The 26,507-nt window shown below is 42.9% G+C and overlaps 1 protein-coding gene across 1 annotated transcript in view; it reads right to left on the reverse strand.

Annotated features, from left to right (window-relative positions):
- Positions 1-1,313: 1,313 nt before the first annotated feature.
- The window catches only part of EVA1C (eva-1 homolog C (C. elegans)), a 39,774-nt gene continuing 14,580 nt past the window's right edge, over positions 1,314-26,507 (reverse strand). Inside the window, exons 2-8 of the mRNA XM_010585266.1 lie at positions 25,641-25,837; positions 22,093-22,216; positions 18,900-19,052; positions 8,276-8,419; positions 3,891-3,962; positions 3,025-3,114; positions 1,314-1,702 (exon numbers count right to left, since the gene is read on the reverse strand). Coding sequence (XP_010583568.1) covers positions 1,314-1,702; positions 3,025-3,114; positions 3,891-3,962; positions 8,276-8,419; positions 18,900-19,052; positions 22,093-22,216; positions 25,641-25,837 — 1,169 coding nt within the window. The remainder of the gene's footprint in view (positions 1,703-3,024; positions 3,115-3,890; positions 3,963-8,275; positions 8,420-18,899; positions 19,053-22,092; positions 22,217-25,640; positions 25,838-26,507) is intronic.

Raw genomic sequence — 26,507 nt, forward strand, 5'->3', positions numbered from 1 at the left:
TTCCTCCTTTTGTTCAGTAAATTCCCCATGGACTACAGTTAAAATATTGGAGACATTTTAGTTAAAGACAGGAAGGTTGTGTTTTCAACTTAGCTACATTTCTGATTTAATTTTCTGTCTGACTGAAAAGAAATCTGACTAGTCTGAACAATTTTCAAGCAAAGATTGCGAACTTTTAAAAAAATCCTGAGAATATAACCTTCCATCAAGGGCTGGCTCTAAACCATGCTTTAATATCAGAAAAATTAACACAGAATTTCACTTAGGAATAAGTGTTCTTAGGATATGTCAACTTCAAGAGTCTTTTATGAAAGCAGCCATTTTTGAGCTTGTGCTTCACAAATTTGCCAGCATGGGTAGCAGCAGAATTACATTTCAGGCAGGTATCTTCTGAGGGTTGACTGGTGACCTTTTCCTTAACAACAGGGCATTGAAAGTCTTGAATGCAAATTGATTTTTGCCCTTATGTCCATGCTTCGGCAGTGCTTTTCTTCTGAGGACTAGCCTTATCTGGCAGCTATGTGCTTTAAAAAAGAAGGGGCAGACTTGGAGAGGTACTGTGAAATCTCTCCACACCGAAGCATGCCTGACTTCAGGTGCTGTTGCATTACAATCAAGAGGACTGCTACTAAGGAAACTAATTCTCAAACCATGGAAATTTTCACTGAAATACCAGGCACGTTGCAGATTAGTTTCCAGACCTCCCAGCCCAGAGAGAGACCCTTCTTTCACGTCTCTCTTCAAAGTAACTCCATCAACTGGACTCCAGCAAGCAGAACTTAACCCCCTTGTAATCAGGATCACTGTTACCAGAGGAACAGGATTTATTAGGGAAAGGCTGGGTTAAGGAAACAGCAGAAAAGCTTCAAGAACCTGTGTTTAATTTTGCTTTGTCCTGCTCATGCTATTAAAAATACTCATACTTCTCATCAATAGAACATGTTCTCATGCAATTTATGAGCTGCAACACACTGTTTGCAAGTGCCATATCCTAATGCAAAAGGTGTTTCTCCATGTTAAGCTGCTTAAATATTTTTCTCCTTCTTTAATATTTCTTAACCTGCATATAGCAGTTGATCCCAAATTACAGTGAAAAGGAATCCATAACATAACGTAACTTAAAAGCAGGAAAGCTTGTAAAAGTGTTTTTCACAGAATGATTTAGACAGTCAAGGGTTTGAAACTCTCCTTTTATTGTATATATATCTTCTTACTTTACAAATAATTATATGCACTGATACAAATGTTCCTTCACAGAAGGTACATTTCTTTTTTTAAAAAAAAGGGCTAGGGCATCATCCAAAATAAGCCATTTATTGTTCATTAATATAAAACGTATTCATATTTCTAGGAGGTGTCACATCCAAACCACTGTTCATCCAAATTTCTTGTATGATCTGCTCCCTGCGCTCTATCCTTTCGGCCAGTTCCGCTGCCTCTGTTGAATTATAACCTGAGTAAGAAGGTCTGTACAGTTCTGCTATCTCATCCTGTATATCCGAAACAGAGGAATCCTCCTCTTCCTCCTCATTTTCACTGTTCTCGTATGCTCCATCAGTTTCTGGCACCAAGTGATCCCTCTTTCTGTGCAATTTCTGGAAGTCATTCGAGCATGACCCACGGATCACCAAAGCACACAGTGCGAAGAATAATCCCACGCAAATGCTGGACACAAACAGGAGAGCGGCTCTTTCAAGGTGATCTGAAATCAGAAAACCAGTGCTTAAACACTTTACAAACTCTGCCAAAGTCTAGCTACAAAAGTCAGCTGCCATTTGTGAAGCGTCCCTGCATTACATAGCTATAACAGTGGGGGGTGCTTGGGAGGGACGGGGTGTGGAGTGAGGCTTCTTCTGTCATGCACAGAAAGAAACCATCCTGCACTTGCAGTCTGAATGCTGCCATTTCTGCCTCTTCAAATTACTGTGCAAAAATCCCAGCCTCTTAATAACAGTATAAAACAACAACATTATCCCATCCTTTTATTAGCAGCTTACTAGCATTCTCAACCAGCTACCAGAAGCATACCCTTTTTTTTTTCCAGCCACCTTGCCAAAACGGGCCTTACCCTCATGAAGAGGGGGCATGGGAAGAGCAGCTCTGGGCTCTGCGGAGCCCCGGCAGCACCTCCAGGCCAGGCTGGGCAGGGAGCATGTTCCTTCCTTGCCATAGTCCGAGATCACTTCCCAGTAGAGCAACAAGTGAGACAGATGTGGAAACAGCCTTTCCCGATGGGTTGTAAAAGCCAGCCCTGGCTGCTTGGGGTGTCCTAGGCAGTCTCAAGGGTGGTGGGGTTTGGAGAGAGCTGCTGCGAGCAGCCAGGTGCCACCAGCAAGGACAGTCTGCCCCGCCGTGCCAGCAGGCTGCAGCCATCCTTTGTGCTGGCAGGGGAAGCCCTTGCAAAGGCTGTGGGATGATGCTCGACAGCTGCATGGTTCTTGGCATTTTCTAGAAGAGCAGCAATCTTAGCACCAGAATCACTTCTTAACATTAGCCTTTGCTCACTTCCAAAATTCATGACTTCTCCTGTGGTGTTAAGAGATCTGGTGATCACAAATTTATTTGTCTAAACAAAATTTGCCTTAGTGTTGCTAAGTTACAAAACCTGCCATGTCCCATACCAGAGATGGCTGGGTTTGGGTTGTTGTTTTTTTTTTTAACTGCTCCTCAATGATCCTTATATGTATGCAAACAAGCATTTCCAAAAATGGATGTCTCCAGCACTGCTCCCAGATCAGGACCAGGTTTTCAAAAATACTGAACAACCAACAGTCCTCATTGAAAATATTAATTAAAAACCATCTTGGCTGTGGTCTCTAAAAAAGTTTGGATTCTTTGAGATGGAAAACGTTCTATAAATATCAATTATGCTGTGATTGTCCCATCCATAAGACTGTGATTATATTGGAATAATATTGTTACTATAAACATGGGATTACCAGTTGTGACCTTCTGAGGTGATCCTCCCTTTTCCCAAAATGCCATGATCTAATGAACCAAACAATCTCAGCCTCATTTTCCTACCTCTAATGTATGCAAATGTAGCCAAGATGTTGCTAACACTAATTGCATCTTTCTTTGGAAGTCTCGATTCCTTTGGATCAAGGTCGACACCTGTAACACAAAGAGGTAAAGCAAATTCAATCATACCATAGGTGATGAAGCTACTAAACCGATATTCACCCAATAACTTCTAAACTAACAAGTCCACCTAAAACACAGGCAGGCCAGCGCTGTGCCGTAGGAACCTTGCAGAACATTAGACCAAACAATGGTTGATAAATAAAATAAATATTGAAATAAAGTATAAATAACAAAGTATTTAAAATATTGAGTATCTAGAAAATGGCAAATTTATTTAAAAGAATCTATTACCATGTGAAATCCCTTGCCTATTCCCATTAAGGTTTCTGATATAACTTTACTTCATTAAACTTCACAGCACTCAAATGGACTTCCCAGCCCCATCACTGCAGTACACTCCTGTTACTGATGACAGTGAATACGCATTAGGCACATCATTAATTTTGTTGCCTTTAAGAAGAGCAGATGATGCCATAACTCTTAAAAGACTCTTCACCCTGAAACAACTGCACTTTCACTTTTACTTTTTCCATGGTTCAATCAAAGTTAGAAGACAGCGCGCTGGCTATGGGTAGGTCTGGATGGGTCACTCATTTCACAGCGCTGCTGTGACAGCAGGACCATGCTCATGTGGATCCCATCCTGCTCCCAGCCTGTCACGCTGCCCTCCGAGGGGAAGAGTAGCTGTTTCAGCAGGGTTTCCATTACCTCGTCCCACCTCCCTCAGACCAAGCTGTGCAGTGGGAAAACATCCTATTTCAAAGACAAAGGAGAGCAGCAAACCATTTTTTTTTGATAGTACGTACCATCATTCTGTTTGACGGAAGACTTGCTATCAGTGACCAGGGGGTTGACAGCTGTGAGGATAAATTTAGGAACTGAAAAGATGAAAGACAAATTGTGTACTGTTAGTTTTAGGAACCAGATCCCCAGTTAATTACCAATCCCACTGCTAACCCTGGGTTTATTAACTGGGTTTCTGATGGCAGTTATCGAAGGGATCAGAGTAGGCGGCTGCGTCTGGAGCCAGTGTGGGCACGTGCCAGCCCTGCCAGCGTGCAAGCCTGGCCCCGGTGCTGCAGCCAGCCTGAGCTTCCTTGGTGGCCCAGAGATGCTGCCTCATGCCTGAATGCTGGGAGCGTTTGCAGAGGTGGTGCGTGGTGCAGTCCCAGGCAGAGATGTGCTGCTTATCCCCATCCTACCAGCCCCAGCCAGGGCTGCTGCCACTGCCTGCTGCATTGCCCTGACTTGTACTCATCTAGTTACACGCCAACCCTGATGGCTGGCAAATGCCCCAGGAGGGAGGCTGTGCCCAGGGACACGTCCTCCTCTCTCCACCACCACCCACAGACCTGGCGCACCAGGAGGCACGGCACTGGGATGCTGTGGCATGGGACGGCAGCGAAAAGCACGCTGCTTACAGGATTAGCACTGGCGGGGAGGAAAAGGAGGCAGGGAAGGGAATAAAGCAACTGGGAAGAAGCCTGAAAGGAAGGTGGGGTGGGCAGGGAAGGGAAACAAGGGCAAATGTGGCAGGCAGAGTGAGCCTGAGGGATGGGACACACAGGTAGAGAGCCAATAATTTTCACCTGAAGATTGGTGAAACACCAAAGAAGACAGACAGTGCTGCAATTTCTTACTAGAGACTAGTAAGGGCAGCTCTGGACCAGCGACCAGGTTCACACACCAGCCTGTGTGGAGCTCCGGAATATCACTGCAGATGCATACAGCACGAGGACCTGACCCCTTGTTTTCTGCCCCCTGGTTTTCCACCTCACAAGGGGTGTGCCAACCAGTGGACAGGAGACAAAACTGGCCTATAAATTCAGGATAAACTGGGCTACAGTCAGATGCTAAAGTGCATCTAGATACTGTTTTTGGATCAGGATAATTCACTGTAATTCTCAGAGAAATGTCTGAAGTCTTGTGTGACGTCCTCTGCAAAGCCTCTGAGACGAATGGTCACAGAGGAGGAAGGTGTGCAGGATGTGCTGGGTGGGAGTGAGCTGCAGCCTTCTCATTTCATTAATTTTTTCCCTTGATAAGTTTTCACACTCTTCTTAAAATAATTAAAACAGCTAAAAGCAGGTGCATCATGCAGACATTGAGAGTTCATATATTCTGTGTTAGATGAATGGGCCCTTCAGATACCCAGATCTTGGCACCTGTTCCCTGTACTATGTGAAGGCAGATTGATTGATTTTTCAGACTGATGTGAAGGGGGCGCGGGGGGGAAGAAAGAAATTTCAGGTATGAAGCTCATCTCTATCCCACACAGAAACACTTGCCAACAAATAGTGTTAAGGAAAGTTAAATGGAACAGCGGTTTGGGGCTTAGCATAGTTTTCATTTGAAAAACAACTTAAAATAGCACTTCTTTCTGAGCAGAACTTTTCTTTGTATGTGGGCTCAAAGTCATAGTTGTTTCCTTTCCTGATGAAAGAATTTTTTGGGGACTCTTAGCTCCCGTTTGCAATAAAAGGCCAACAGAGATAGGGGAGAATGAGCTCATTTCTATTTTGGCTTGTACCTCATCATAATTCTGGATTCTTTTCCAGTGGCGAAGTGGTTTTGTTGGTGCATGAGGCAGACAGTGAGCAGGTTGGTTTGTTTTCACACTGCACTCTGAATTTGCAGGCCTGGCTGTTATGAACAAAGTGCGTGTGTTATGAACAACATCCTGGGAGGACGTACCATCCCCAGGGGCCTTGTGTGATCTGAAGCTCCTGTCGCATGGCCTGATGCCCAGGTGGGGGCTCCTTCACCTGTGCTGATGTTCCTCCTGCTCCCCTCCCAGGGGGAACTTCCCAGGGCTTTGCTTGCTGCAGGACTAAATCCTTTCCCCACGTCTTCCCATCGGGTTTGAACAGCTATTTAATATGCCATTCAAATATTTGTTGTAGGGGGATGCTTAATTCAAAATGGCGTGCACAAAAAAAGCTCCTGACTGCTTGCATTGTTAATTTTTGTTATGGCTTTATTTCAGACACGAGGACTTTAGCTAGGATAGGCTGCACCAGGTCGCTGAACAGAATAACTGGTACTAGCATGAGGAATTTTTATCAAGATAATCACATTTATACTACAACTTGTGCCAGCACTACTTTGTCAAGTAGGGTAGGAGTCATTCACTTACCACAAGCTACCAAAGGCAGCCCACAAATGGACTTTGAATGGCATCCAGGGAGGGCAGATACAATGCAAGGCGTCAGGAGCTGTGTTTCCTGAGAGAGGCTCCTAAGTCCAGCCTCAGCAAGAGCCAGGAGATGTCACAGCGTGCAGACACAAGATGATGCCGAGCAGGTCAGTGCGGGCACTGAGACTGCGAGAAACCAGCACCTCCTGGCTCCTGCTAAGTTTTTACTAGCAGGAATTAACTGCAAAAATAAAAATGCAGCCAGACACACTAGCCCTAAATGGTTGCTGACCACTGAGGTGGGGAGTATGATTTTTTTCATATTCCTGACCACGATGGAAATACTTTCAAGTGTGACATAGCCCTCAGAGAATGTGGTCTGCTCTGTTGTGCTTCTGTCACTTCAGAGGGAGGCCTATTTACCTAATCTTGGGAAGCACCAGGTTAGCAGGGATCTTCTAGTGAGGGGCAAGAATGTAAAATGTCATTCTGGAATACGCCCAAACTCTTCCCATGTTCACTAGATGATCTGTAAAATAATTAGACCTGCAAATCATTGGCTAATGCTTTAGATTGCACAGCTCAGTAGGATTTGGCAGAAGAAAAAGTCTTCAAAATGTGCCAGCAACACACAAGAACACTACTTATTACCCATGTGTTTTTGCAAAACCACTTCACTAAATAACAGAATGCATAACCTCACCGCAAACAAACTTATGCTGGTTTTCTAGTACACAGATGTGCAAGAAAGAATGATCTGTTATAATTATCCTTACTCTAATTGAAGAGAATTCCATTAACTCATTCATAATGTTACTACCACATGAAGGCAACTGCACAGTAATATAACATATTAGTGCAAAGGCAGATTTCCAGCTCTCTTCAACAATATAAAGCTGAATTATTGCAATGCCTCTCACCTGACAACTAACTCAGGGGGAGACTGAAAATCTCTCATGCCAGCAAGGAAGCAGTCGGGGCTCATTCTCCTCTGATCTTCAGGTACATGGTGATCTGGTAATCAATCCTACATTGCTGTTCCCAAAAGCACGTCTCAGATAACCTGTGCCCTTTGACCACTACTCACTAGAGATGCAGCAAAGAGCCAGAAAGGAGCAGGGCTGGCAGCTTTCCAAGCAGTGCACAGTGAGCAGAGCGGTAACTTGGTGAAAAAGCTTTTACATGTTCTCTGGTTGAAGCAGAGGCGTGCGAGAGACAATCACCCCTGACCCTCACACTTCCACCCCACAGCTAGCCAGCAGCAGAAAGCAGAGCCTGAGCAAATCTGAGGCTTAAGAAATGCACAGCCATTCCTAAAAATGTGCAATACCAAAATAAGGCAGTACATTGAAGTTCTGCTACCACTTTTCTCTCGCTTTTATTGATACTACACTTTGCTGTCCTGTGGCCTTTCTTTTGAGGAAAAGAATTGTAGGAAATTCTGCTTTCCATCAATGTAAATATATTAGTCTACGGTAAAGAATATGGATAACTGTTCCCTCTTCAGGCTTCAGTCCTGCAAGGGATGTATAATCTCAAACCTTTACTTTTAGTGAGACTTTGCCCATGAGAAAGGAAATCCCTCTGCAAGGCTGAAGGCTGTAGGTGTGCTAATGTGAATCAGATTTCAGAACTGGGCATGTACACAGTGCTTCATTTATGCTGGACTGCTTTACCTGCACTGATGGCAGGCAATGCCAGGTTATTTTTCCTAGCTCTGTTGCAGCTGAATTCTGTAAAACAGACTCTTATTTTGTTAGTATTTCTCAAAATATTAGAACACATACTTTATATTTTATAGTCAACTGCATTTTTATAGTAAAAAAACCCTTAATGCCTGAATTTACAATAGGTGCAGCTCTGCCTATGGGATTGTTCATGTATTTTGGTTGTTCTTGTATGGCTATGTCACAAACTTCCTATGTTAGAAGGAAGAGGACATTCAGGAAGCCTCTGTGTGCATGTGTGTGTGTCTCCATATGTGTGCACCATTTGGCATTGTTTTCCTTTGCAAGCAGAATGAGGGCTTTAAAATGATCATGCATTTGCTCTTACCACATGCGTAGCTGACGTTAAGGTATTTTGTCACTCCAGGTAGGCACGGACTTCCAAAATCCTGGCTAGTGACAATGATTTTGCATCTCTGTTTCCCGTAACACCTTTTTGATAAAACTTCTAGTGCCGTGTAAGACAAACAGTCTGAAAGAAAAATACATACAATAAATATACAACACTGGTGTTATCGGAAATGACAGCTGCTACATGCATGACTAGAGATACAAATCTGGTATTGATTTCAGGCATATGTTTGCCTCAGCAGGATCTCAGAACTAAATATTAAGATCTGTCAATGCAAGGAAGTCAGCTGCAAAGAAAATATGAACTTGGAGCAAGCTAACTACCTCATGCTGACTTCCAAGTGCATACTAAGGTTGCAGTAAGATTCACGTCAAGCTCCAAACGAGGTGCCCAGTATAAGACCTCTATGTTCACTTCATGGTGACTTGGAAAAAAATAAGCATATCCAAATAGCTCTCCATCTATTCCATCTGCAAATAAAGGGAGAGGCAATGCTGTATGCAGGTCTTTCTCTTGGTCCCTGGGTTATTGATGATTTGACTGGATGCCTAATTTCAGTTCAAGTCAGGTGAGGTCAGTTTTTGTGTGTTGCAACAGCTAGGGCTACAGTGAAGTTTGGTGTATTAAAGGTAGCTTTTGATTTATTATACCTGCCGCTGGTAGGAGCCATTCTGCTGTGGCAGAGAGGTCAAAATGGGCTCAATATTTAACCAGGGAAACATTTGGCATCTTCCTCCTATACCAAATTCCAGGCTGTCCTAGTAAGGCTGCCACCACAAGCCAAGTTTGCATGCCTAAAGCAACTTCAACGGCATCTACGCTGCACTGCCTTCATGCCCTAATTACATGAGGTAACCCACATCATTTTCAAAACAGCCTAAACTATCCTGACTTTGTGCAGACAAAGAGTCTGGATTGCTGAACCTCTCCCTGTGGACTGAGCAAGAAGCATGTGCCGTGTGTGAAAACCTGCCTTGCTAACATCCACACTTGGAGTTGAGTTTTCTTTATTCAAGACTTATGCCTTCTACCACAATTTATAAAAGAATAAAACTTGACTAGCAGGATTTTGCACTGAAGCAGAAATTATTTGAGTAGGAAAGTGTGTGTGTCAGACAAACTTTAAACAATCTGTTTTAAAAAAAAGAAAGTCCGGTGTGATTAAATTCCTGGTATCCACATGTGCTAAACTCCAAGCCACAAAGCAAAAACACCCCCTAGTTTTGGTTTCTAAACAGAAAGTATGCAGAAACGAGAAGTCTGGAGTAAGTAATACTTTTCTGAAGCTGTCTGCTTCCAGTCAGCGTTACCTCACGCATTTTCCTTCTGTGGATGACTGATAGATATTTCTCACTCTAGTCTTCTCAGGCAGGGACACTCTAGAGGTCTGAAAGCATACTTCTCTGGGCATTAAAACAGCCCTTCTTCCTATAAAACTCAGACAAGGACAGCATCTTGTCACCTTCCAACTGCTGAGGCTCATTTGTGCCTCTTTAGAGGAAGGAGAAACAGTGCTTGCAGAGACACACCAAAGGTTCCCCAAATCAATCTTGTTTTGAACAGGAGGAGGAGGTTTGAGACTGGAGTTCTTGACAAAGACAACTGACATTTAATATGTGAAAAAGGGGCAGATGATTGTGATTTTTAGAGTTAATCCCCTGACATCAGCAGTAAATAAGTCATATACTTGGAACGGAGCAATTGGGAGATACTGGGCTGATCTGTTTGTTTGGCAAAGGGCTCACGGATTACCTTTGGACATGGATTTTTGGGAGAGCAACTCTTTCTTTGTCTTCTCAGAGACCTAAAATCCTAATGCCCATGTGTTCTGGGAGGCTGCTGGGCAGGCAGGGAAGGCTGACCTAAAACATTGGGTAGTTCTGATTAACTCAGCTGTTTTAGTTTCCCTCCCTGGCGATTTTAGATGAGTAAGGGTATATTTGGGTGGACATTTTAGGCAGCCAAGTAGCTTATTTTGGCAAGTACAAAAACAATTGAAGAATATCAGGAGGAATTATCAGATGATTCATAAATGAATGGATTTGGAGCACAACAGCAACCTGGCAAACTGAATTATGTTTTCTACAAAATTTCCTGCCCTGGGAGCTACTCACAGTGTCTTAAAAAACAGGAGGCTGTTGTGCTGATGGTTTTCTACAAATTCAGTGACATAGTGAGTACGTGTTTCATTTTGCCTTTGGTAGATGTTTGCTCATGTTTCTGTGGGAGTTGATAGCTCCTTATCATCTCTATTCATGTTGGATTTGGCTCCTCTACCTGAGGAGCCAGTCATCATATGCCTGCAGGCTCTTGGCAGGCCAGTTTTTGGAGAACTTCCCAAGGCTTGCCTGGTGTCATAAGTGAGCAAATGCAAACCAAGGCTGGCTTGCTTTTGCAGGACACCACAGATGTTAACTGGAAAGACCTGTAACAAAACCCCTCTATTTAACAGCTTGCTGTGGTCTGACAAGATTTTGGCTTTTAGTGATTAAGTCAAAAAGTGTTCAATTTTTTTCTCTCTGGTTTATGTGCGTCCTTGCTATATCTCCCCACTAGCTCTCCCAGCAGCTATGATGCCAGCTAAGCAATGATTTCAGCTCAGAGGAATTCTGTGTATTTGGTACCACAGGCCACTTTTTCAACGTCTGCAGCTTCATCTGTACAATCTCCCACAAGCGGACATTACAGGAGTGTATCTGCACCAAAGTCAGAGAAATCAGTATGTGCTGAAGGGACGTTCAAACTAGTTTCAACCAAACTTGCTCAGGGTCTAACAGCAATCCAGCTGCAGCAAAGGAGAGCTCGCACTAAGAATAACTTATACTTCTTCTGGTCAAACACCTTATTGCAGTGTCTGGATGAGGAGAGGATTCAGTCAGTGCTGCATTTTGAGTAATCAGTGAACAGTCCTACTGAATGGTCCTGAAGAAATCACCAATCAGGAGATGAACAAAAATATGCAGTGTATCTTCTTTCTGAATATCTAAGTAACGTTTGAGCTACACATAAGTTTATGGGGCTTGCTAAATTGGTACCATACGTTTAAAATAAACTGCCTCTTGAAACGTTCCTGGCGTGCTAGAAAGCTGGTGGCATCCACCAACAGTGGCGGAAAAGGCAGCAATGCATGGCTGGGAAAACACACCATTCTTCACGCCTTTCTCCCAAAGTTGCCTGCTACACACCAAGACTGTTGGTGGATCTTTTGAAAGAGACAATTATATGGATGGCATGGAGATACGGGTGTCAAGAAGAGGTTCTTAATGCAGTAATAAACTATCAAATCTGACTGCAGCTATTTAACAGTTAGAGCAAAAAGCCTTGTTCCTGGAGGAAAGGCTCTTTCAGCTCCCTAATTAGCTTTGTTTAGGGAAGTTTTGGCATGCAAATGACGTGCCATAAATCATGCAGGCTTTAATGAGGAGCAATTTGTCTTCTGCTTTCTTAAAGCTGCTCTCAATTCAGACAGAAGGAGCTTTCCCTCCCTTTCTTTCCACCCTGCCACACAAGACCTGCAGGTGATGGAGCAGCCAGAGCTGGCCTGAGCATCTTGTGCCAAGCTCTGGCAACAGCACCCTATCATACCCTCTACAAATGTTACTAATTGCCGTCTTCTCCCACATCACTATGCACAGGGTGAGCCTGAAGACATGGTGGGTAGAGGATGTGTCTCAAATGTAGATCCACATGACATAAAAAGTAACATGCTGGTGAAGGACCAGGGCACCCAAAAAAGAACCCACTCCACTATGTGTCACTCCAATACTGGAGCCCAGCTGCTTCTTGCTTTCATCCCAAACTGCTGCCTTGTGCTGCTTTATGCTTTCTGGGCTGTGCCTACCCACAAAAGAATAAGGAGCATGCTTTTAAAATCAACTGAAAGCAAAGATTTCACACTACCAAATCAGGATGGCTTGTGCTTTGTGGAGCCCGAATATCAGCTCTGGGGATAAGAATTGACAAGGGGAAACTATGGAGTTCGGAGCAAGCTAAGACTGCAGACTCCTAAAGAAAGTTACCATAATAATATGGTAATTTATGCAAGAGCATGGCATACCAGGTCCTGCCTATGCATCAGAAAAGGGCCATTTGATCAGCTGATTCTAGCGAAAACACACAATATGATCAGCAGCACTTATGAAAAGTGTTGCTGATACCTTTATATTCCAGGTCCAAGTATTGTCAGTAAACGAGGCAGAATGATACGCTAAAAATACTACTTAGTGCCAGCACGGACCATTCCTTAGAAGTGAATACAGCACCAAGGCTTTCTCAAAAGCTGCACCGTCTCTCTCCCTCTCACTGCAATGCCTGTTGTGAGGCCCTTGTAAGCCTGCATGAGATTAGCCCATTGCTTGGTTTTACTTACAAGCTGCTTTGAGTTCAAAATTCAGTCTGTAAGTATTTTCCACACAACCTTCCCCTGGTCTTTCTCTCCTTCTTGCACGTGTGTATGCACAGAGTGGGGGATCCATCTGCCAGCACAAACACCAAGGGCAAGAGGCAAGTAGAGCTCCACACTCACTGGTGGCAGCAGGAACCAGACTCCCTCTGCCCAAATGCTTGTTGCTTTGTTTTGCACCATTTGGGTCTGTATGCACACAGGCAGGAGTTTCTTGGCTTATTTTAGACTCAGGTGCCAAGTGTACTTTTCCAAACAGTTCAAAAAATCTAAGCTAGAAAAATCTATACACAAGAAAACCCCTGAATTGCTAGTAAAGAAAACATTAACAGACGAAGTGATGTGCGTCTGAGCATGTTTCAAGCAACTTCAAACAGCTGCTCAGCCAAATGTGACTTTTCCTGTTCATCTCAGCAGAAAGTTAACTGGACTCTGAAAATGGTGGCTGCTCTCTTCTTTCCTTCAAAAAATCGCTTCTCATCCTGCCACTGCTTTGAACATCTTTTCTTTTTGGGGAGCTTTGTCTTGACAAGATTTCTTGGGGCCAAGGGGTGCAATGGCTCCTACTGGCACCTTCTGGGGCCCAAAACACCTACTGAGCTTCCCGGTTTGCTCAGGCTGACATGGACAAGGAACTTTCCATCTCTGATATCTGCACACAGAGGGAGTTAAGGATTTTTGTGATGGAAGTAAAATTGAACAATTTCATCTGTACTTTTGCACCTGTAAAATTCAGTTGACTGTTGTGTCCCACACCCAAAGTGGCAAGGCACTAGTGGCAGAAGCTGCAAAGGGAGATGTGAACCTACCGCACATCCCTGAGCCCTAGTCCTGCTACAGAACAGTGCCTCTGCATCTACCCCACTCACACCATCCCTCTGCCTTCACAGCTGGAGCATATTTCCTCTTTCACAGTGTCCCTGTAAGAGGTCCTATGCTGTGTTACTAAAATAACTGCTCTACAGCCTCAGGTTTCTTCCACTCAGGAGACTGCAACTTGCATGACTGCCCACAGGGCTTGTGTCTGAAATCAGCCCCATAGTTAGCTAGTAAATATATGCTAAGCAGATGATGCTCAGGAATGGAAGGGCATACTGAGGCCTTGAACCGGTTATACTTGCAGTCTAGAAAGGACTTAGTCTCCTTCTCTGTAGCAGCTCTCAGCTACAAGCTCTTGCTTCTTCCTCCAGCAGAGGACTGGGCTCACTGTTTCTGTTAATTGACTAAGTGCTCCTTGAAGTGTCTGTACTTCAATACCCAGCATTTCCCAAATTTTGGCCAACTTACATGGTTTGTGTTTTATGGCACCTAGAAGTCTATAGCTAGCATGAACCCAGTAACTTCAGTGTGTAAGCACTTCCAGGTCTGCCTATAGCCATCCGTACCTTTACTTCATTTACATCTGCTCTCAAGAGACTTATACAAGGGACTGGCTCACACTAGGAGGAGTATACATGTCTTAGTAAGAGAAAGAAAGCAAAAGCTTTTCAATCACTGTTAGTGAATAAGAGATGTAGGCCCTTTGAATTGTCCACAATACTGATTAAAAATAAAAAAGAGAAAAAAAAGGAATCACAGTATCACAAAATACGGTTATGTAACAAAATCATGATGCTTTGTTGGGCTGGAAGGAACCTACAGGATTTTGGAAATCTCTCTCTCCTGCTCTGCTAACACCCCTTCTTAGCTGAGTGCCCTTTCACTGGGAAGAGGGGATGAAGACAAAACCCAGCCCTAGGTGCTTGCCATGGTGCAAGCCATGATGGAGAGTGCCTGAATTCTCCACCTCCCCTCTCAACCTCCCAAAAGTGGGAACAGGTAAAAGAGAGTGCTGTGCTGGAAAGGACCCTACCTCCCAGCAATGAAGATAGGTAATTCAGGGCTCTGCTGGTCATTAGTGCTGGAGGGAATGCACATCTGATCAGCCAATGCACATCCAGGTGAAATTTCTGGGAAGGACATTTTAGTGTTCTAGCTTGCAAGCTGCAGCTAGAGGTGACCCACTACCAAGCCTTCTTTCAAGTACTTTCATGTATTAACAAGAGTAGTTTATGATTTGAGAAGTGTTTGTTGACCCGAATCTTCCTCATACTCTCTATGCTAACCTGTTCTGGCACAACTCTTTAACTTCTTTTGGCCAATAAATTTTCTCTTTCCTCACACACATGTTAGTACAAACATAAAAGAGATAACGTGTCAGAAAAGGCAGCAACTTACACAGGAACAAACTGCTATGGGTTCCTGCTTTGGTGCTGGGCACAACAGATTCCTCTAAGCAGAATCATCTGCTACAAAACTGCACCCAAAAGAGTTTCAGTTTTCTTGTGAAGTTTTTGATAATCTTAGTAAAACAGGGAAGTTACTTTCTGTAAATTCTCTACAGTCTTAACAGTGCCAGTCATTTGAACAGCTGCAGAAGCAGGACACTGCTTGGAGTTTTGTACTTTTCCTGCAGCAATCCAGAGATCTTATAATGGAAATATTTCCCTGTGCTTCAGTGAACTCTATTACTTATGGTAGGAGCTTACTTTGCAGAAGAAACTTTTCCTGAAGCTAAAATATCCTAAAAATGCCTGGAGACAAGATTTTACGCACTGTTCTTTGAAGTGGGCAACGGTGACTACTCATTGGAATGCATGGCTCTGATGACAAGTCAGAGAGCAAGACCAGAGACATGCAAAAATACCATATTTCAGTTTGGCGGTGAAAGTGATAAAAAATAGGAAAAATGTTTTATAGTGATCTTATATGGAAATTTCACGTTCTTTGACAAATCCTCCCTCTCCCTCAAACTGCATCGAGCAAGATGAGTTGTTCTAAGTGCAGCTTTTTGTTTCTGCTAATTTTTAACAAAAGCAAGTGATGTTTTGAAATGAAAGGTGCAAGTTACACATATAATTATGCATCAAGTCTTGGGACTGAAGTAGTGCTGTCTTATCAGCTATGGTACATGTTGGAGAGTTTCTTGTACTCAGCAGTTCAAATCTTTACCCAGATTAAAATCTTCTCTTTATCTGAATCAGAACAGGGACTTGTTTGTATGTTTCCAATAACCCATCCTGTGTGGCCTTTTCAGTTGGCTTTATCTCGTGCTAAAGCTGTTCCATTGCCTGGGGTAAGTAAGACTTAACCAGACCAGAGGACAACTCTACTGTAAGGCTTTGTCCAGCAGGGATAACACCATGATGCCACTGCTCTTCTTCCTCCTCTGTATTGAAAATGGCACCTAATTTACATTATTAAAGTGGCTCAGAAAACTAGTTCCAAGAGGAGGCACTCATGCTAAATGTTGCGCTGAGGCTCAAGATCCTCCAGGTGCTCCGAGGCCACACAGATATCACCAATACTAGAGATGGATTTATATACTCTATTTCCTATACGGAGAACAGCCTTTATGCTAAAGAAATTTTATGTTTTTCTGTGTTCCCTTTGAAGCAAATCTCCAAAAATCTGTCAGCTGATTTGATAGACTGCTCATAGAAAAGTGATAGTTCAGAATACATCTGTCTCAGTCCAAAGCTGCTGTTTGTCATTAATTGCTTATCAGCTATATTACATGTAACATGAGGTCACCAAAATCTAGAGAAGTATCTAATTAATTCAATACCCAGTACTCCTAGGAGGACCATATCAAGTATGGATAGATGCAAAACTCTTGAGCTCAACAGAGACCTCCTATACTTGTCACTAGGACCTACCTACAACTTCTCTTCTGCATAGTACTAAAAAAATACCTCACGGTTTTCCTGTGATGCAGTGAAAGAAACAGAAAGGCTCAAGCACTGCCTTTAGGCTGAGATGCATAAACGTGGGTAGAAACAACAACTGGATGTGTGTTGGAGCAGATTTAGCTTTTGGCACAAACATATACAAGTATCTGGGCTCTGATTTAGGAATGAAGAGCAGCTGAAGTAAGTTTTCTAAATTGTCTCAAATTGTTAAAATCACGTTGATGTTCAAATTACCATTGCTTTCCCTGACAGAAAGGTACACAGACATTTAAAAAGTCTATTCATGCACCCACTCACATCTGCATGTGCTTAAATAACCACATAAATAAGATTTAAGCGCGAGATGGATAGATCTGGAGTCAATTGGATTTGGCTCCTAAGTGCTACATCTTCTGTGATAACTGAATGTGTGTACTCCCAAGTCACATAGGTGCTTTTGGAAATTATACTCACTGCAGAGGGTTACTGGCACCATGCAGGAAGAGGCCAAGCATTTTCATTAAGTAATGGGAAAGCTATACAAGGATCTTCCATCTATAGATCTACCTTGTGTTTGTCTCAGGTTTTATGATCTCTCCTATTACCACAGTTTTAGGTTGCTTTATAGAACACAAAACCAGCAACAGCCAGGGTGTTACTCAAGAGCTGCTTGTATGCAGGGGGCCACAGCAGAGTTTGTTACTATTGCAAATTCTTTCTCGTTTATACTGGGAAACTTTATCCAGTAAGAAGGGTTTGCAGTATTCTGATCTGTGAACTGTAAATGCTGACATTAGAGGCAAGTGAGTGATTTCCAGAGATGAATGAAGTGCAAGAAGTATGATGGCAGCCTTTCTCTATCAACTGAGCTACCTCTGCTCTGCCTTGAGTCATACACTAATGCCACCATCATGAAGGATGTATGGGTCTGTTACAAGCCTGCTAAAATGTTTCCTCCACAGAAAAGATAGGCAGACCTAAAGTCTGCATGAAGGACCACACAAGATGGCCAGTGTGAAACATGGACCTGGCAATTTAAATAGATTCTTGTCTAAGAACAGATTACAATTTTCAGCCAATACATTTTTAATAATATCTATGTAACTAAATAGAAATATTGGCTTGCAGACAAATGGCTTTTAAGACTAATTATTGATCTCTTCTTGATGTTCAGAGATGCTTCTTATAGATTTCACTTGTAGCATGTTTCTTAGGAGTAAAGTTCAGCTTTTGCACACGGCTGGCATCACTCATATGTAAGTCCTTCCCAGTGTGATATTAAGGGATTTGAAGAGCTCACATATCTTGCGCTGGCCTTCTCCATGGCATGAAAATTTACCTTCATACCTTCAGTGTTAACCACTGAACATATTATTCATACAAGCATCAAGCACCTTCACAACCACATGCTACTATAAATTTAGATATTTAGTGATAAAAACCGAGTCAAAAGTCATTAATCATACACGAGCCAAGACCATACAGTGAAGTCAATGATTGGTTTTCAATGTAGACCATACAACTACTTATGATGGTTTGGATTCTTTTACCTATTCAAAAGGGAATGGTCTGTGCCTGAAAGTGTTCACAGTCCGACCAAAGTAATATTAATATGATAGCAACATTAATATATTATTTATATATTAACTACTAATATAGTGACATTAATATTATACATTAATATACCTACTGGGATGCACCTGTACTAGTATATCAGCAGTGAGAGGGCATGTTCTTGGCACTGCAATGCAGTGCTCTACTCTGGTAAGTATGGTCCCTGCACCCATCTGGCCCAGACCAACAGCATCCTCTCAACAACTCCCCATCACAGCTGAGGAGCTAGCACAGGCCAGGGAGCAGCCCCAAGAAGCTCTCTGCATGCAGTCATCCTGCTTTGGAGGGTGAGAGTTTAGTACTACATACATAGGACATTCCTGCCTGCTGGACTTGGTGCCAGAGAGAAGTCCCAGGCACATTTAATTTTCTAGTATACTACCACAGTCTTGGAGTCTGGTCATACAACAGCATCTAAAGCAATGGACCTGACCTATGGGCCCTATCCTTACAGTCTGCATTTAAAGCAAGAAAGAAACAGAGATCAGAGAAGAAGATAACAGTAAGACAAGGTGTCATGACACTCAGGTTGCCTAACCATTGTCAGAAGTTGGAAGAAGAAGAGAGGCAAACAGCTGATATTTAGTATACATCACCTAAGTTCAAGACAGCCAACAGAACTAGAGTTTTTGATGTTAACCATACTAAGGACTGATTAACTATATGAAAGTTTATTACTTTCCTGCATTTCTTACTCTATGTTTTTCCCTTATACTGGGCAATTCGCTTAAGTTTCAGAAATAATCTTTCTCATATTTCAATCACTGGTGCTTTCAAAATGCCATTGCTCTTGCACCTGAAGTTTTCTCTCCGTCTGTTCCCCTGCTCCTCTGTGCACCTGCTTGCAGAAGGTCTATCAACTGTAAAAACATACCAAAGGGGGGGATGCGCTCCATTTCTGTCGAGCAGACGTTCTCCTCATGTGCCCATCTGCCATAGGTGGCAGAGTAGATGATAAGGAACTTGGATTCCTGACAGTGGAGTTTCAGTTCCTGGTTTTCACACGCTGATTTGGTTTTGTATTCAGCTAAAATAGAAGCAAATAACAATATGGTAGCATGAGGCAATTTACTCAGCTGGACTGTTAATAGCAAATAGCAGCATGACAGAAAACAGCTTTTCTGCAAGTTCTGTTGCGAGTGATATGTGGCACTACTACAATCAGAGACAAAGCTAATAGCAAAGCTGAGTGTTTCCTCCAACTGAATTGCTCCCATATGACTATCTAAAGCCTCCGGCCCCTTTTTGAAAGGAATTAAAAAGTTAACTTGTGCCAATCTCCTCTCCCAGTGGAACAGCCTCCCCTCTTCCTGCCTGATTTCCTGGCTTGCTTTCCACCACTGCTCAGTAGGAAAAGCCTCGTCCCTTCCTTTTGTCTCTCTCTGGGACAATGTTGCATTCTACGCCTACTTCAGATGCCCGTCTGAGTGCTGAGAGCCTCCAACCGTTCATCAATCATGGGGATGGCTGGCATCACCCAGTGCCACTGCATACAGCACTGAGCGAGTGCCGAAGAATGGGAGGCACAAAGGCATAGGGACGCGCTATGTATCCTGAGCCAGACAGTGCTCTCAGCTATATTTGCATGGCTCCCCCAAGGTCAGTGGGTTTCCCTGGGTGCGACTATCCAGCATGGGCTCATTTGAAAGTTTTGCTGACAAAGCAATGTGAATCAGGAGCCTGAGAAAAATACACCCCCTCCCTTTCTCAGCTGGCACAGGCACACTGGCAGCGCTCTCAGCACAGAGGTGGGGAAGCCAGTGAGATCATCTTCCAGACAGCATAGTTTATCCGTCCTAGTCAACTGGTTAAAATCTGCCATCTGGCCAAGGAGGTCTCTTGCTGGCCTAAGCAGCGGTCTGCTTGCAGCATTTTACTGCTCAAGTCTTCCCAGTCTAGGTATGGTAGCAAACCTTTTTACTGCAGATAAGGCCAGGGAGAAGTTTATTCTGCTCCATTTTTTTGTCCTTCAAAAATGTGAAAACAGGAAAAGGAGGTTCCTGAGCTGAGCAGGAGAAAAGGGAAACCTTATTGTTACTGAGTGGTATCCCTGCGAGTGGAGTGTGGGTGGTGGTGCTAGGGGACCTGGAGAGAGAAAACCCTCCTGTCTATTCAATAAAGAAAACATTATTGTTTCATTTAGAATAGAACGGATTAAAAAAATGGGTTAATGTTCTTGGTAATAGTCCAGTTTTCTTCCATTCGAGCTCATCAGCAGTCACAAGTTTAAGTCTAAAAAAGAATTTTAAAAAATACTTGACCTGCTGCAGATTGTTACTTCTGCAGAAGCACCTGCCATACTGTACACCCATGAGGATCATGCCAAGAAAACGGAGGCTCTGACCCAAGGGCTGATAGCCTAAAGCTGGGCTTTGTATCTGTACAGATGTGCTCTGTGGTTGCCGGAGAGGCTATGGAAATACAGACAACAGAAACAAACCTGCAAGTGGTGCAAGACAAGGGTAACAATACAGCAGAGACCTCTGCAGAGATACAGCAACAATATTTCTAAACAGATGAAAAACTAAGGGATTCAGGCAATTGCTTAAGTGCCCACTTGAAGGCAAGGAGACTATAAAATATACTTAAAGTTATACTCAAGTGATTTCCTGAGTAAGGATGTTTTCCACAGCCAAGCCTAAAATATTGGTATCTTACCTACAAATATAAATTCCCTGTCACATGAAATCACGTAATTTGCACTGGAACTGGACTATTCCTCAATTCTGAAGGCAGCATTTGCTGTTAAATACACTTTAAACCAGCTTTTGTAAAATTCAGATCACAGAGAATATTATATATTCAAGGTAGCTCCTTTCCAGTGGGAAAAATATTAAGCAGCTTATAAAAGTAACAAACAGGATCCTAATCCACTTTGGATAGTAAAAAGAGATCTCTAATGACACAGACACAGCTATGATATTCAAATCCATCTACTATTAATAATGTAGTAATTGTAATATGTAAAAAATAAAAGTTAAACTATTAAGATAATAAAACAGATATTAAAATTTTAATTTCAGACATATTTTTTCCCCTGATGACTGGCCCAGTAAATCTTCCTGGGAATTCTTGTGTCAGTGCTTTGCCAAAGGTAACATCTTCCTACGCCATTCCCGTATCTCTGCTCTGACTTCAATACTCTGCATAAATTGACCCTTCAGTTTGCTTGCCACCCCTGTTCCTATTCCACCAGTGATGTCTATCTTAATGCTCTGATTAAAGAAAATCCCTTTTGTGCCTTCTCCTTTAGTTGTGGGATGGTATTTCTGAGTTGGCTGGTGAACCTACCCATAAATCATCATTCAACTATTGTCTTTGGGACCCATTTCAGCCACACTGGGGATTAGCTGCCAAAAAAAGCTGAGCCCCCAGGCTACTGGGGCTTGTTCTCATATACAATAGCAACAAGAAAAACAATTAAAAAACACCAATAGATGAAACCTCATGATGATTGTCTTAATCTTTCTTACACTTTTCTCATGTTTACAGAATGCATTCTCTTTGAGGCAGGATTTGCCCCTTCACCTATCAACATCAATTACCTGCATAGAATACAGGTGATTATACAATGAACTTCTGTAATAAAGCTAGCCATGCATGTGTATCCTCCAGCTATTGTTCCATAAATGGGACATAGTAACAGAGAATCTTTGAAAGCTTTGGTCCTACCTCCTTAAGTGTTTTTGCATATTCCTTATTATGATATCTTCTTCATCATTTGGATCCTTAGCCCAAGCATCTGGTTTTGCTGTTCAGCTCTATCTTTCTAATATGACATTATCATTGCCATCTCTTTAAAAATAATTTCCAAAACATTTTTTCTTTCTAGTCTGATGTCTGGCATCTGACTATCAAACCACACTGGTCATTCAGTTGGCAGCAAGCACACTGAAGTTGCAAACACAATGGAGAGCCAAGGTAAATTAGAAAAAAACAATTTGCTATTAATCTAAGAGTCTCAAAACTTCACATGGATTTATGCAAAGCCTTGTGCAGTGGCATTTTAACCAAAACAAACAACAAAACACACACAAAAACACATTTGCCTGATGTGGATTACTTACTAGGTTTGCATTTAAAGGAGACAAGGAGGAATTTAGTGGTCCCTGGACACAGATCAGGTCCAAAAACCCGACTATTGACAAGGAGTTGGCAGGATCTCAGGTTTTGGCATTCATCCAGTACTTTCTAGAACAACGGGCAAAAAGGATAGGCTTGAAAACAAGGTATGAAGCTATACAGCAATGAGAACACTTAGTTGTACTTTGTTCTATACAGGACAGAAATCATTCCTTCACAACTTTTTGGCTATAAACATGTAAGAAACATCTGTATCATTGGATTTAGGCCACATCTCTACTGGACTTTGAGTCATGGCCAAGTTTATGGGAACACATTCATCACAGCAATGCCCATGGCAACATAGGATGCTACCAGTTTGCTGCTGTTTGTCTCCTTTCCCTCTGCCCTGAGCCGGTCGGCCAGATGTCGCCGTGTGCCACCACAGCCTCAGTGGTGCTCGGGACACTGTGCAGAGCCCAGAGCAAGTGGGAACACGCTCAGCCCCCAGCCTCTTCACTGATGTGCCTGAGGTACTCACACACTCCTGACAGCATTTATGGGAGTGCAATGTCCAGGTGAAGCACGGTAACTCAAAAAGATGTCTTTTTAACCACTTCATCTTGGTCTACTTAAGTTTACCTGATCATGCTCTGTAATATCTTCACTTGAAAGAGTTATAAATAATGACTTGGTGTGCTCAGTGGCACTTAAGCACCAACCTAGCTTTAAGCCATATGTAGGACCTCCTGCTTAAGGGGCACTTACTTCTTGCTTGCAGTTACACACATTATCAGATATTTGCTTGACTTGCCACTTGAACAAATTTCAGAATTGGTTGGATTGGATAGCACAGATGTGCCTGTCTATCCTAAGCCTGCTTGTCTTATTTTTTTTTTTAAATGCTGTTCTAAGGCCATTATGTACCCCAGATTTTTTGGCCCAGCAATATACCATGGTTCATACTGTGCTGCTTCACTGGGAGTAGCAACTGAGGAGGACAATAAAAAGGTCAGCAGTGTCATACGCAAACGGTCATGTGGGCCCTCTCCGAGTCCAGCAAAAGGACTAGGTACTCCTAGCGCTCACATTAGTGTTCCCACTTCACCAGTGGTTTCGGAGCTGAGCTATAGAAAATATGAAGACATTGCGCAAGATGAGTCTGAGTCCAGTTTTTAACACAGTCACAAGCCAAAGCACCTAAAAAAAACCAGTTTAAATGCAGCAGTGTACTTATGAAATTCTTATTCACCTTCAAAGCCCAGTTTAGAGAGGGCTTTTTATACACTATTTTTGGATAGTCTGTGTTGTTGTGCCCATGATTCTTGATGTTTAAAATCACAGCAGGCTGCAATAAGGAAGGGGTTGTCTCCCGGTCACCCACTCTTAACACGAGTAACTGTAAGATACCATTCTCTGATAGTTTTAGGTACTCCTGTAAAATCTATGGGAATTTTTGCCTTGTTTCTCAATAGAAGGGGTCTCAGTCATACCAAGAGGCCAAATCACAAATTTACCACTATGATAGCACAAGCTGCACTCTTGTTTCCAGGCTGAGAGCGTTGGCAGTGGCTGAATCTCTCCTGTCATCCCTGGAAGCCATCCCTCCCAAGCAGAAATGATACACATTGGCAGCACATTGCAGTGAACCTATAAACCTCTTGCCTTTTTGTTCCCGTTGGTAGAAGAGGACTTGCATCCAACACTTTTTGAGCATTAAGTGCACTCTAAAGAGTTTAAAAGGGGAGGAAAAGCACAGCAGACTTAATTTTATCAGTCAATTCTTCTTTTACAGAGTTGCAAGTCAAACAAATAATTCCTCCTTAATTGGGATGGTTCTGGAACAGGCCAGTGAAACAGAGTTACATCTATAGTAAGTGCAGATAGCTGTCCCCTACTAAGTCATCCGTTTGCACCTAAGCTGAATCAGCTCCTGTGCATGTTTGTATTTTCTCCTACTTAATGCAAACAGCAGTCGCATTTTCTGTCACATTGCTGTGCAAAAACACACAACCACAAAAGCAAACAATGATACTCAAAATGAGATAGCACTGGGCTGTTAATATCTTGAGACAGATCTAACTTTGCAGCGATCCTTTTAATAGGAGGTACCTGTAAAAAATGCCTGTTATGTTTCCTCCCAGCTGCAGGGTAGCATCATGCCCGATTATGCAGACTGCAGATGCAGTTCCAAAGTGAAGGGGAGGAGGGATGAGATCACTGGTGCTCTTTTCTAACAAATCAGTTTACAGGATGTGTCTCTTCTCCTTGACAGAACCGGACTCCCTGAGATGCAGAGCATTCCTATCTCTCACATTCGTGGCCTCGTCAAAATGCTTTCATGCCTTTGATCAGTGACAGTGCCTGAATGATGATGGTAGTTTATACAACAGTTATCCCATGCTGTGCTTACTACATTCAAGGGAAAAAAATGCCCATGGAGACCTCACAAAGGCACACACAAGCCCAAAATAATCATTGGTGTTACTTCACTGTAGTCAGTAAAATGACATCAAGGATGCATCTGGCCTACTGTTTTTGGTGGAGAGACGTACTTTCACATGGCCCATAGGTCATGTCTGGAATGTCTTTAGAAGTTGCAGTACAGCACAGGCAAGCCACACTTATAAAATTGCCCTAATACCGTTTCTGGGGAGAGGGTATTACTGCCAAACCACTACATAAAACTCTTCAACTCACTACTGGTGGGAACAGACATTCCCTGTTGTCAAGAAGCAATGTGTCAGCTGCCAGCACAAATGTTGCAAACTTCATCAAAGCTTCTGTAGAGCATTTACAACAGCTTCACCAACAGAACATGTTCAGATTCCACTGACTACTCATTTTTGCAATGATTTACTGGGCTTTTTCACCATGATGAAACAAGCCTTTGACAGCAGTGTAAGTCAGACCTTCTGAGCCTTGTTACAAAAGCCTCCACAGCAGAAAGTAGTAATTTATGAAGTATAAATCATTTTAAGCTATACTTAAGCGGGCCCAGCAAACAAACCATAGGATATTACTGATACAAATAATGTATTCATAGAAATGAAGTTATCTGCAGAAGTGCTTAGGATCTGCTGTTTAGCTGTCACGATGCCTTTTCGGTGAGTGAAGATAGGCATGGAACAAGCCAAATGCCAACCAGAATGCCATCTTATTCAGTGGATATGTAACCCAGCTCTGTCCAATGTTTGTATCCTCTCCTGGGGACAAGGAGGACCTGTGTGATGGATTAAGACTGGTCTGCTCAGTCATGACCAGCCCTTGATTAGAAGGAAATTGATTATTTTAGGGAACTTTGAGAATGGGGTTTCCAAAGCAAGGCTTATCAAAACAGAAAGCAATCTACAAAGCTTTCACAATCCTACAGTAATATCCTGCTGGCCAGACAAATCCTTTCAGTTGTAATATTTTTGACCGTAAACTGACATAGACATGATGTCATTTCATTCAATGTTGTGAACACTTGCTGTTTTCACACAGCATAGCTCACCTCATGGAAACCATCAAAAACATTCTGTGCATCAAGAACCTTTACAACATGCGATACCTGCAAGGAGGTGGGTGCCACACAGTTCACGGGTTCTGTCATCCTGGTTTCAGGCTCCTGAGTACTACACATGTGGTAGTCTTGCCCGTAAAATGCTGACTGAACACTTATTGTTGAATGCCGAGGACAGCGTAGACTCAAATGTTCCCCATCGCAGGCATAGGCAGTATGATTTTGCAGAAGTTTGGTTAGGTAACCTAGAAAATATTCAGCTCTGTTACAACTAGTACAGGAAATGACAAGCTCATTAGATAATAAGAAAACCACAATCAGTCTCTGGAAAGGGCACTGTAGTCAAGGTTATACGTATGGCCCGCTGCCACACCACATGGTTCTGTGAATGGGTCAACCTTTACATGCTAGTAATGCTCAAGTCTGGAAAACAAGAGGTCGTGTGGCAGTGAGTCAGAGCCCTCCCAGCACTCCAGCAGCGGCACTATGTCGGAGATGTCATTTCAGACTATACATGGGCTCAGGCCCTTGCCAGTCATGGCTGCTAACAATGCCAGGGTGTGTTCACAGGAGTCGGAAGGGCTATTACCTGGTTTTGCAGGCTAGACTCTTGCATTCCAGCTGGCTAAGGTATTCCTTACACCTCATCTTAAATGATGCTTTGCACTTTTGGGCTCCTAGGCGGTTGTGTTTCACACAAGTGATTCCCCCTGTATCACTGAGTCAGATGCCAGGGTAACAGAGGAAAGGTGGTGCATAAGTCCTGGACACCCTAGGTGCTGGACAGAAACCCAGAAGTAAGATACACAGAATTTTGTATTTGCTAGAGAGTTTGTCAGTGTTACCAGGGGAGGGAGAGGTAGGATCTGTATGCAGCTGTCCACCTGTACCATTCGTTTTCATCTTCTAATAAGT

Source organism: Haliaeetus leucocephalus, unplaced genomic scaffold (assembly GCF_000737465.1).
Source record: "Haliaeetus leucocephalus isolate CR32 unplaced genomic scaffold, Haliaeetus_leucocephalus-4.0 Scaffold93, whole genome shotgun sequence".
NCBI lineage: Eukaryota > Metazoa > Chordata > Aves > Accipitriformes > Accipitridae > Haliaeetus > Haliaeetus leucocephalus.